Source organism: Quercus lobata, chromosome 3 (genome assembly GCF_001633185.2).
Source record: "Quercus lobata isolate SW786 chromosome 3, ValleyOak3.0 Primary Assembly, whole genome shotgun sequence".
Taxonomy (NCBI): Eukaryota; Viridiplantae; Streptophyta; class Magnoliopsida; order Fagales; family Fagaceae; genus Quercus; species Quercus lobata.
The window spans coordinates 66,737,951-66,750,826 of NC_044906.1; the positions used below are offsets into that span (position 1 = coordinate 66,737,951).

At 36.4% G+C, this 12,876-nt stretch overlaps 1 protein-coding gene and 1 long non-coding RNA gene across 2 annotated transcripts; both read right to left on the reverse strand.

The window, feature by feature from the left end:
• Positions 1 to 2,129: 2,129 nt before the first annotated feature.
• LOC115982975 (protein DNA-DAMAGE INDUCIBLE 1-like) lies at positions 2,130 to 8,293 on the reverse strand. The gene is made up of 13 exons (XM_031105745.1): positions 8,214 to 8,293; positions 7,971 to 8,079; positions 7,469 to 7,585; positions 7,136 to 7,201; positions 6,128 to 6,190; positions 5,960 to 6,004; positions 5,689 to 5,745; positions 4,506 to 4,535; positions 3,971 to 4,136; positions 3,182 to 3,360; positions 2,855 to 3,070; positions 2,553 to 2,651; positions 2,130 to 2,440 (listed from the first exon to the last, which is right to left on the reverse strand). Exons 1-9 carry the CDS (start codon positions 8,276 to 8,278, stop codon positions 4,125 to 4,127), a joined length of 564 nt encoding a protein of 187 aa, XP_030961605.1. The 5' UTR covers positions 8,279 to 8,293; the 3' UTR covers positions 2,130 to 2,440; positions 2,553 to 2,651; positions 2,855 to 3,070; positions 3,182 to 3,360; positions 3,971 to 4,124.
• Positions 8,294 to 11,528: 3,235 nt separating this feature from the next.
• LOC115982976 lies at positions 11,529 to 12,861 on the reverse strand. Its single transcript, XR_004089800.1, has 3 exons — positions 12,271 to 12,861; positions 11,810 to 11,900; positions 11,529 to 11,695 (listed from the first exon to the last, which is right to left on the reverse strand). It is a non-coding gene; the product is annotated as an uncharacterized LOC115982976 (long non-coding RNA).
• Positions 12,862 to 12,876: the final 15 nt, after the last annotated feature.

The window sequence follows — 12,876 nt, forward strand, 5'->3', positions numbered from 1 at the left end:
TTGAATGTTTTTTGTCCGTTAATAGAGAACCTATAATGGTCATAGTAACTGTTTGAATCCAGCTGTTTGCATATGATGTACGAGCCATTTACCAGTATCATATGCTTGTATCTACTTGTTTACTGCTGCTCATGTTATGTGTTCTGGATCTAGTTTACTGCTGCAGGGGAAGGGAAACCAATTATGGTTTACTGCTGCACGAGTAGGTGCCAAAAACAAAAACAAAAAAAAAAATGGAAAAAAAAAAACCCAAGTAGAAATCGACTCCCTAATAGTCGATTTCCATAGGAAATCGACTCTCTGAGAGTCGATTTGGTATTAAAACACTCCACTTCCACTGGGGATTTCGAGTAGGTGCCAAACACCAAAAAAAAAAAAATCTTTAAAAATAGAAATCGACCATGTTATAGTCGATTTCCATACGAAATCGACTATCAGAGAGTCGATTTCCATAGGAAATCGACTATAAGATGGTCGACTTCCACTGGGGGAATTTTTTTTTTTTTTTAATCCCAAGTTGGGAACTAATTTCAACAGGCAAGTGAAAATGGGTATTTTTATAACTTATTGCTTTAAATATAAACGTATAGATGTAAAAAGTCACGACAGATATAACAATGAACTCAAGTTTCCTATTTTGTGCATAAAACTAAGTACAATGCTGAAATTAAATTGCAAGAGTCAAATTAAATGAATTAGGTTATTTGTCTCCATATATTGCAAGGACATACCTTAATGAAATTTTAGACTAAAGAGAACCACACCAAGTCTAAAAGCTCAAATTTGAAACTTTCTTACTTTATCACATAGGCTTTAATGTAAGACTTTGATAGACGGTATATTGTAACCGTCCTCATCTCAACGAATTCAAACGCCACTCATCTCAACGAATCATGCTATATTATTCAAATATTTGCATTCATATTTACGATAAAATCACAAGGCTGGTACAGTTTAAGTGCCAAAAGAGAAAGAAAAAAATTTGAGTAATGTTTTTTTACACATTAAAACATGTTATTTGAAATATAGTACCAAACACATTGACGTGTCTCTACGCCCCTTAGCATTCCAAGTGTCTCCCTAGTGGTGTAAGACATTCAGCTCTCCACAATCAGATTGATAGATCAACTCATTATTGAAGATTTCAAGCTTCCACTGACCCTTACGTGCCACCTAAAGCCTTGAAGTCACATCCTATGCACTACACATGACACCACCCAAATAGACTTATGGTGGGTTAGGTTGGGTTGTGTTGGTGGGTTGGATACACACTCTACACAGGAAGAGCAATAACGATAAATTTGAACTTAGATTATTATAATATTTTCTTATATACATGGAGAATATGTTATTATAGTGATTTTAAAAAAAAAATATTATAGTTAGTTGACTAATTTAAACATATCCAAGAAGATTTTTAAAAAATTGTACACCCCCATTCTATGGAATACATGTTACATATTACAATAAGTTTAAATTATTATATAATTTTAGAATTGTAGCATTTATTTTTTCTTTCCAAATATAATTATTATACCTATATTGTTGAAATTTTAATTTTCAGGTAATTTTTTGAATTTTTATTATTTTTATTGCTTTTCTAGGGCCCATATCTTTATTTCCAATACGTATTTTGTTTGTATTTTTTCACCTAAAACTAAAGAGTTTGACAGAAATAGAATAAAATTTCATGCTTTTCAACCTAAAAATTAAGAAAAATAAAATAAAACTTCGAGCCCAAAACTGAATTGGACTGAATGGACCTAAGTGGACCGAATAGGATTGAAGTGGACTAAAATAGACTGAATGAACCTAATAGACCGAATTGGACTGCAGTGAACCGAATGATTAAAACTATAATGGACGGAATGGACCTAAGTGGACCGAATTGGACCAAAATAGACCAAAAGGACCAAATATACTGAATTGGACCGAATTAACCAAAGTGGACCTAAGTGAACCAAATTAGACCGAAATGGACCAAATGGGACTTAACATAAAGTCATAACCCTTGTAGGTCTTGCATGAAATACATATGCCAGATCAAACGAGAGCTAAAGTTGATGCCAACTTAACATAAAGTCATAACCCATGTGTTTATAGAAATATTTGGATGAGGAAAAATTGGGGGGATAGCCTTAAGCAGCTAATACAGTATATTTCATTAGATGACCAGCTAAAATCAACTACAAGGTACAAAATACTGGAGTAGTTTCATTTATACAAATTCCAAAACTCTTCAGATCTAATATATTACCAATTCCATCAGTGAAACGATGAATTCTGAACCCTGATCCAAAAACAAGGGGATATAACAAACTAGTGCGCAAACTAGAGGCACTCCTTGCCCACACTACTGCTACACCGTAATTTAAAGGGGGATTCATCCCCCAAAAAAATTTCTTAATTTTATATTTCAATATCATTTCCTACGCTTTCCCTGCAACAAAAAGAACAAAATTAGCTTCAGTAAATCCATGGCTGGTAACTACCACATGAATAGAAAGCAAAATCATGATATATTTAGTAATCATGCAAAGACAGTAACATACTGAAGTAACATAGTCATCCATGGTCAATTGCTTCCGCTTCTTTAAGGAAGAGGGACTCTCAGTCTGCCTAGCCAGGGCTCGCTTTCATGGTGTCAAATTCTGAAACATACATTATTAAAGTATGAGATGTAGTGATATTGCATAAATTCGGATGGATGAAGATTGGCTTGATCAAATAAATGGAAGATTTATATGAAGGGATGCATGTCAGTGAGGTGGGTGAAGCCAATGTGTGACAGAAACCAGTTAAGAAGAATGTGCATAATGGTGTTCTAAGAAGTTTGGGCAGGAACAAATCGAACCTTGGCAAGCTTCTTCTCTTTACGAGCTTGTCTCTCCCTCTCGTCGTACTCTTGGTTTTCCTTCTCCACCAACCGAATTAGTGTATCACACCTCCTTGCAAGTTCTTGAGTTGTGCGAGACTTCACAAACCAATCAAAACGAAACAAGGGTGATGTGCGAAATGCAGCCTTTAACTCATCCCAGTTCCCATACCCAAGTTTGTGAACCATGCATATCTGCATATTGTGGCAGGCAAAAAATGTGTTTAAATAATTGAACATGGAACCTATACACCAAAGTTCACACAGGGAAGGGAGTGGAGGAAGAAGACTGCAAAGAAAGCACACCATGAAACGATCACATTCTTCATTGTACAATTTCCCTTTATTCTGACCATACTGAATCTTGAGTTCCAGCCATGGATTCTTGTACCGGTCCAATTTCTTCCCAATAGCTTTCATGATCTCGTCCTTTCGCGAAATTCTAGCCTCCCCCCTTTCGATATTCTTAATGATCCTATCATAATCTGGAGGAATCATTTTAGAGATAACAATTAGATCCAATGCTACCAAAGTTTTAATGAGATCATGAAATTGACAGTAAATAGTTCTACCATATCAACCACTTTTCACAGAGCTTAACCAAAGTACAGAAACAACTGCAATCTGTATCAGGTTCAACCACAAATATTATGTTTTCCTATAACCCAAAAAAAAAAAAAAACCAATGAAGACTAACTCAAGAAGCTGAACCAACCAAGCAGTGCTGCAGTTTAGCTCAAAACCAGGCACTAATGTGGCTCATCTCTTTCAATAACAGATGGCTCAACAACCCAGTTAAACCAGTTAAGACAATCTCTTCCCCTTAGCCAAACAGAAGAAAACAAAAACAAAATACAAAACCAAACAAAAACACACATTTATGGGTTATTTTTGCATGTACTAGGGGACTGGAGAACAGCAACTAATGCCATGGGATCGAAGGTCAAAGACGTTGAAGTTCATGGAAACAGATGTTACCAAAACCCAATACGAGAACTTTATGTACATATCTCAATAATTGAAGTTTACATTTGCTTCCCATTAGAATTTATTTTAACTTAAGGTAACAATGGTGTAAAATTGAATATTACTCACCATTTAACTCTTTCTATCTTTCTTTAAAGACCTTTGCGTATCTTTCAACTTCCTCCTCCGTTTTCCCTTCCATTTCAGAAGCAATACTTTTTATGTCATTTCGGCCATACTTCTCACAAGCCCTGATGAAAGTATTGAAATCTCTTCTACTCCATTAAGAAAATCCCTGAAATGCACCAATAGCCAAGCTTAGAAAAAACAATTTTTTTTTTTTTAACAAGAAAGGTGTGTTCCAAATCACTCATCACTAATACATTGCCAATGCCAACTGCTCCACACCAACATTCTTTCAAATTTCCTCTCAAGATATAAATTCTATGAAGCAGCTTAACAAGCTTGCAATTTCTTAAAGCAACAAAGTTTTTCAGCAATTAGATACTTCTGGAAAAGAAATACAGAAAATAATAATAATAAACAAAATAGATTCCAATATGTTTGACTGTAAGTCTGCTATAAGATGCTTCCAAAAAGAGAAAAGAATGAATACCACCTCTATTTGGCAATAAAAATAAGTAGAGAAAAGAATGAAGCTTACATGGTAATCATCCATGTAATCACGACGGTCCTGCATAACAAATTAAACCTTGAAGTTAGGACAAACTTTGAAACAATCATACAAGTCTTTTGAGTCCAACAAATAGGGAGAGTTTTAGAGAGCCAGGTAGGGGGGGGAAGCTCTCTAAAACTCTCCCTATATGGAATGTGGTCAACTTGTAAATAAAAAAATCATCAATCTGCATCAGTTTCCTATTATAAAATTCCATTAAAATAAAGAAGTGTTTCCATCAACTGATTGGCAGTACATTCAACATTATTTAGAATAAAGGCCAAAAGCTTCCAATGAAAATCTTGGTTGGACACAACCACAGAGGAAATTCATTGTATTATTATAGTTTAAATATAATAGTTTAAATTCATTGTATTATCATGAAGCATACAAGGAAAGATAACAAAAAGGTGGAATGATATAGTTTAAATATTCTTTGTCAATCATAAATAAATAATGCAATCCTATGCATACTTCCAGAATTTCTACAATTTAATGATAGGCTAACAAGAAAAGGCTAATGACCAAAAAGCAGAGCATAAGCCCAACTTCTGCATGAAGTACAAATTCAAGCAATAAAGATTAATTACCTGAGCCGCAGAAGTTGCACCATGCCGTTTTGGCAGCTTACTCCGATCAGGTGCAATAATTGGGTTCTCAAAGTTACTCACCAGTTCATCTTTCGGAGGTTAATATGGAGGCACGTTTTCAAGTTCTGCTTTACAAGCAGCAAGAAAAAGTTAGCTTTAATGATTCTTTGTTACCGAGATTCTTCTTGCAACCTCACGTGTTCCACTTCTTTATATTTCTTTCTAATACCCCTTAGGAAAAAATATAAAGAAATGGAAGACCTGAGGAAGCAAGAAGAATCTCGGAAACATAGAATAATTAAAGCTAACTTTATCTTGCTGCTGCTGAAGCAGAACTTGAAAACATGCCTCCATATGAACCTCCAAAAGATGAACTTGTGAGTAACTTTGAGAACCCAATTACTGATTTATGCCTCAGGTTGTGGGTTATGACGTGAACCCACGACCTGAAGCTTGAAGCCCATTTTGACGAAAATACTTTTCAGTAAAAAAAGATTAGAAACCTATTAGAAATAAGTCATGCCACGGAAAACAACACACCCACGAACCATTTACAAATTTAATTGTATGAAGTAACCAACCTCAGTATTAATCCTTGCTTTGGATATGGCATCATCCTTGAGCAACTTTTTCAATACCTGCACAAAGTTCACTAACCATTAGCATCACAAGTTGAAAATCTCTATACACTGCGAATAACCAAAAAACCTCAAAACATAGTCACTTGCCTTACGAAATGGAGAAACTATAAATAAATATAAGAGCTGAGGAAACAAGAAGAATATTGTCAACAAAGAATCATTGATGCAACAAGAATTATTCCTAAGATATTTTTCACCATCTAGTTGTTACCTTTAATGGGAAACCATTAACCTCCATGTCCACGTACAACATAACCTGAAGAGTTGCATAAGAAACTTTAAAATCAATACAAAAACAAATATATATATATATATATATATATATATTTATGTATGTAATAGTGATAGCCAGGGTTGAAGATAAATAGATAATACATACCACCCTTGCAAAAGCGTCACGGTTATGTTCCAAGGCAGCGGCCCAATTTTCATCAATTCCTTTCTGCAAATAATTTAGAAGTATTGTCAACACGAACTACCCATTTAATATATCTTCCTTCTTGGCGTGGAAAAAAAGATAATCGAAAAAAAATCAATTTTATGATTATATCAATAGTACTAAGATTATATTAAACAAAAAATAAAAAAGATATATGCCACAACTATCAAAGGATGAAAGAAATTTCAGAGTTGCAAGTAATAAATTAGTTGGCGTAAACATTAATGAATAAGATTTTATGCAAATATTATGAATCATTATAGTAAACATTGTAAAAGAATCACTTTTTGACAGTCCAATATCATTTTCTATCATCAGCAATCACATTCGTCATCAAAAATAAAATCAATAAATCAAAATGCACACTCCTCTTCTGAGAATTTAATGAATTCATCCTACAAGGAAAAGATTTATAATCACAGTTTCTAGCATGTAGGGCCATGCCTACTATTGGTCACAGAAAATATAATGCGTACATACAAAAAAATCCAATGAAGAAACTTCAAATAACAAAAGAATCCTAAGGCATAAAAGTCTCTCAGTTATTACTTATTAATGCACACCAATAAGTATTAACCAGTCCAAGGAATTTGTAGGAATGAAAAATTAGTTTCAAAGAGAAGTAACAGATGTTTCAACATAGCAAAGCCACTTGCAAACATCATTATAAGGTTAGAATTTTTGCACAACGAAAAATTAAATTACTATAGATTCCATAATTACAATGAACTTAAGATTTCAACAGACTAAAAAATCCGCAGAAAATCAAGAGTACAAAGAAAGGTTCTTTCTTTCACTTTTTTCCCCCTCTATCCAATGCTAAACAACACCCAGACCTATGACCTACCCTGATCCAGCGTACCTGTTGAACCCCTGAGCCAAAGCATCAGGGATAAAGGGCTTCTATTGATACATCAATGCCACATATGACAAAGAAATAACACTGACCTGGCGAATAGCAGCTTCAATCTTCTTTTGCGCTTCAACATCAAAAGGATCTGCATAAAGAAGGGCCTATATCACACAATAACAAGAACGTATATGTATCAGTTTCTCCATCTAATAATCATTATCAAATTAAATTATTTATGTAAGAAACTCAATGGTTACAATTTAACTACATCTGATCAGTAAATGGTAAGTACGTAAATACACACATATATTAGAGGCCAATATATTAGAACTTGAAAAGTACTTTATGTGGTACAAACTTAGCACCATGACATAAGCTATAAAGGCCAAGGAAGAGAAAGAGTTAGAGCCACCAGATAAGCAACTTACGAGCTCCTCTTCTTGTTGACGTCGTAAATCAGATTTTTGGCGATGACGCTCTCGTAAAAGGTCTTGCAGTTTATTTAGATCATTTCCTAGAACAGCTTGTGCTAGTTCAGGATCATTCTGTAAATTCAACATAAATTTTAGATTGCTAGAAACTCACCAGTGAAGAAAATAAATCATAGAAATCAAGAATGGATTACAAACAATCCAATCATTTTTATTTTTATTTTCACATATAATTTTATGCCAACTGCTACTGATTGGCATGGCATTTTCAGATAATAATCCAATTTTCAAAATCATCTCCAAATAGGCTCTAGCTCAAGAACACCATGAGGGTGCGGTAGTGCAAATAATATTAGAACCAACCTATTACCCAAGGAGTTAAGTTTCCAGACTTTATCTGATTCCAGACTTCTTCTTAACAGGAAAACCATATTTACATGCTTCAAACCCCAATTTGAAATGCAAAGAATAACTTTGAAGAAGAAGACCACAGTTTTACCTGAAACAACTGAGCCATAAGATTAGAATCACTTCGAATATGCTGCTGGAAAGCTCCAGGGTTCACAGCAGACCCATCTGGATTGAAGCTAAAATTATTGGTAGGTGCACTTAAATAATTTCAAATAATAAGAGTCAGAAAAAAGCTTTAGATTCCTGTTTAGTACCTAACAATTATTGAGATAAAATTACAAAAGTTATCTTAGTGTGCTTCATCTTGAGGAATATTAATATTTCCTTTTACCTGGGATCTAAAATGTGCATAGGGAATAAGCGTTTTTTTAAGGACGTAAACCCCAATATCCTCATATTGAACAAGAAGCATGAAAAAAATTGTTACAAAAAACATTTTTAAAAAAAATATTAAAAAACTAGGCAGGGATTTTGTGACAATAAAGTGACACACGTTTGACTATATCATAAGACAAGCCTATTTACATCTAACCTTTAGCTCCTTTATAGTAATATAAAGCATTAATAAATATTAGAAAGTAATAATAATAAATAAAAACAGCCCACAGTTATTGAAGTAAATGTAGTATTTGCTACCTCATCATCAAAAGAAGGTTCCATGCAGGCCATTTGGGGCCAGCAATTACCATCAGCTCCTAAAGCACCAAACTCACCTCTGCTTATAACTGCCTAGACAAATGAAAAGGAAATCAGAGTTCATTGCATTTTAGAAGCAAAACCTGGATTTACAAAAAAAAGCCACGCATAAATTATACCATCCAGACATAGGAAGCAAATGATCTACCAAACTTAAGCAGTCAAAGGAGTGAAAATATTTTGTTCATAGATGTAAATAGTTAATAAGTACATATTAAAAGTATTTGGGATAAAAAAGAAACATTAAAGGTACAACAAAGTAAACAACTCATGCAGGCCACTAACTTTTGCATAAGGATCCAATAGAATCCGAGAAGAATCATAGTAAAGCCCTTCGTCTGGGGAGAATTTTCCATCAAATTTGTAGCCATAAAGCATGTGTTTGAAGTCTCCTTTCAGGAATACATGCCAGACATCGCCTGTCATATTTGTCAATGGATCAAGTGAGATTTGCTCAGCCACTTTATTCTTCAGAGGTAAATGGCTAAAATTAGTTATACATGCACCACAAACTATGAGACTTAAAGACTCATAAGTTTGATCAATGACTCTTAAAAACAGTATTGTCGTTTCAAGAAGCTAATCTTTTAAGCCTCAAAACTCATGAAATATCTCTGCTAATTACGACATGCAACAACTCCTTGGTATAAGAATAAGAAGGCCATAAAAACTATCAATTTCCAAGATATACAACAATTCACATATTTCGTAAAGTAGCATATACATCCATGACGGTCCAATGAAATTCATAGATATGGGAAGAAGTCCTGTCAAATAGATATTTTTTTCTTTTGACCACCTCTTGAGCTTTTAGTTCCTATAGTAACGTGAGTATTGTTATTGTAATTTAGGATTACGAAATGTACAGATAAGGCCTACTTTTTTTCCCTCAAAAGGATCAATGAGTCCTAATCTATTTCTTTGAGGAATAATATGTCCTAAACTTTCTTTCCAAATAAGTTCAACCACCTATAATTAAAAGTAGAGTCGATAAGGGTTGCAAGACTTGATGGTTGAGAAGAGCAAGAGCTTTCAATATCTTTCAGCAATAATTCATAAGAGTTGAGAAATTAAAGAGAATATGAATCATAGGATAAGAGGCGAGTGGATGAAGTGGAGAGGCAAATCAGGAGTATAATGTGATCATAGAGTATCTATGTAGTTAGAAGAGAAAATTTTATAAGATTGATATGCTAAATGTACCTCGAAGATAACAGCAACAAGAATTGTATCATTCACAAACACATGAATATCTACCTCCAGCTAATGTCCCAACTGTACCTTTCACCTAGTTCAAATAATGTACATTAAATCATTTTGGCCACAAAAATAATTTTATGAACTTTTCAACACTAGCTTGAAATGTCCAGTTAAAGGAATAAGGTATCATTTGAGTTACCTTTTTTGAACCTTACGCTTTCTCGTATAATAAGGAGGAGGTCTTGCATGTCCTTCATCAGATGCCTCCGGCCCAGCGTTGTGTCCATGTTTGTGCCCCCCTGTCCCACAAGGAGGTGCCTTAGATATGCGTTTTGGCCGACCTTCTGCCGCTGCAGCTAACCCAACAGGCTGCTCAGGCTGAACATGGGGTGGGCCAATGGATGTACTGTGGGAAGGTGGGTCCTGTTGCAAGTCAGGAGGGGTTTGATCAAGACCCAGGTCAAATGATGGAATAGGTGATAGCTCAGGAAATGACCGTGGGGTGGGTGGACGAATGTCAGACCCAGGACAGGCATGTGGGGTGGGTGGAGGGATGGTGGGACTAGGGGACTCATGTGGGGTGGGTGGAGGGATGGTGGGACTAGGGGACTCATGTGGAGTGGCTAAAGGGATGGTAGGGGTAGGGGATGGATGTGAGGTGGGTGAAGGGATGGTCGGGCTAACGGATGGATGTGGGGTGGGTGAAGGGATGGTGGGGCTAAGGGATGGATGTGCGGTGGATGGAGAGCGATCGAGGGTAGGGACAACCTGAGGGGTAGCAACAGGCGGACGAGAGCAACGTCCGGCAGGAGCTGTGCTCGTGCTTGGGCTCTTAGTAGTGCTTGGCCTCTGAGTAGGCGCTGCCGCAGGAGTAGCTGCCTCCTCGTTCGGGGCCTCAGGTTCCCGAGGTCGTACACGGCCAATCTCATGCACTGCCTCCAGCACATTAATAATGTCATTGTGCTCCTCCGTGCCCACTGGGTGACGGCGCATCATACGGACATATCCTTCAATCTGCACATGGAAAAACCAAGTATATTAATAATGCAATATCAAAATGAAGAAAGCCAATCAATAGTATAATTTCAGGTTGGTTCCAAATTGATACGGCAACTAATAATTGGAAATTATAGGGACACCAAGTGTTACATTGGACTAAATTGAAATTAACTTTTGTATTAAAGATGTAGTTAGCGGATATCGTCTTCTGAAAAATGCAAATTGCCAATGCCAAATGAGGAAAAAAATTAAAAATAATAACAATGGAAAGATGAATGTATACCATAACTCTAAAGGCTGAAATACGAGATATGACCTTAGAGCATTCCAAATTAGATTTGTATATTCCCAACGTTCTCTATAAGGTAAATCAACTTCGATTGTCTATAAGCAATCTTAAGCAAACAACAATTTAAAAGGGAGGTTTGATGGTAAGCAAACATTTGACCACATAAGAAGAGTTCTCTAAACAGTGGTAAACTAAGTAACAAGTACGGTAAAATGTAGAAGACATGGAGAAGTTACCATTAGAATGAATCTAGCACCAGGGATATCGATAAACCTTCGAGTTATCCTTGTGAACCAATCGAAGTACTCGTGCTGTAGAGGCATATCACCAAGCACTGCTTCACAACGCCGTTGAAGGCGATGACCCCAGTCCGTGAGATGCATAGCATGTCTCCGCATCCAATCAACACCCATCTTCCCCCTCAAATCAATTGCATGAAGCACTGGGTCCATGTTAACATGGCGGGGAATTTCTTGGATCATCCCAAATTGCCGAACGACACGATCCGGTGTATGTTTCTCTACTAGATGGAAACATACAAGCGGCACGATTGCCGTCCACACTGCCCTCCCTACAACGCACCACGGCGGAAGGTTATCGTATTCATCTTCATACGGCTGTCACACCACCTACAACAGCCCAAAAACAAATATGCAACACATTAGGCAACTATCTTTCTATTTAAAAGTTCAGCAAATAAATATATCTTGTACTTGAACATGTTGAACAAAGCATTTTCATACCTGGTTTGGCAACATTAAAGCTATTTGCTCCCGATACCTGTCCCTGAAGACCTGGGCGGGCCTATTTTTCTTATTTGGGACCCACACCCACCTACAATCAAGAACAGGGAATCAATATCTACAACTTCCCAAGTAAGATAATATTATGATTAAAACTATAATGTAATCAAATATAACTACTAATAGAATCTTATAGAAATTGCCTCAATTAATAATATCACTAGAATGAAAAAAGTCCTTATAAAAACAAAGCACATACAAGCCATATGACAATGACAAAATTAGAGTATATTAACGTAATCATATATATTGAAACTCTGTTTAACATTTTTAAATGTTGACATATATGCTTCGTACAACCCTTTTAAATAAAAATAAAAAATTTATATTTTAAATTACATGATTGTAAGCTTAGGTAATGATCACATATTGTAAATGAAGTTACTAAGGTACAGACTTACTTAAGGGACAGTGGACCACGCACTGGAGGACCATAAGCACCCACTGGTGGGCCACGCTCAACTGCCGGGCACAAAAAGGGGAATCTGGCCCACGCCCAATACTGGACCAACAATAAACACCCACCAATCTGACTAGCTTTCTTATCGCTTGCCCTGCATAACTGTCGGTACAACCATGCAAGGCAAGCACTTCCCCAACTATACCTTCATGGGTTGCGAAGGTCTTCCAACTGCTGCACCCACATTAGATGCACCCTATCACCGGATTTGTCCATGAAGATTGTGTCCCCCAATAGCGCTAGGATGTAGCATCGTGCGTACCTATGCACTTCATCGTCTTCAGCATTAGGCGGCAGTGGATGGGCAACTTGCTCCAAAAGCCGTTTTATGAGAATCCTTTGGCCAGCACGTTCCAGATGGTCTTCATTGGTAGGTCGAAAGCCAAGGTACTCATCACACACATTCTCCCATTCTTTTTGTGTGCTCCCAGTTACAACGTCACCATCAACAGGAAGTCCAAGAAGAACCTCCACATCCTGCAGTGTGATGGTGACCTCACCATGCGGCATGTGGAATGTGTGAGTCTCGGGCCGCCATCGCTTCACT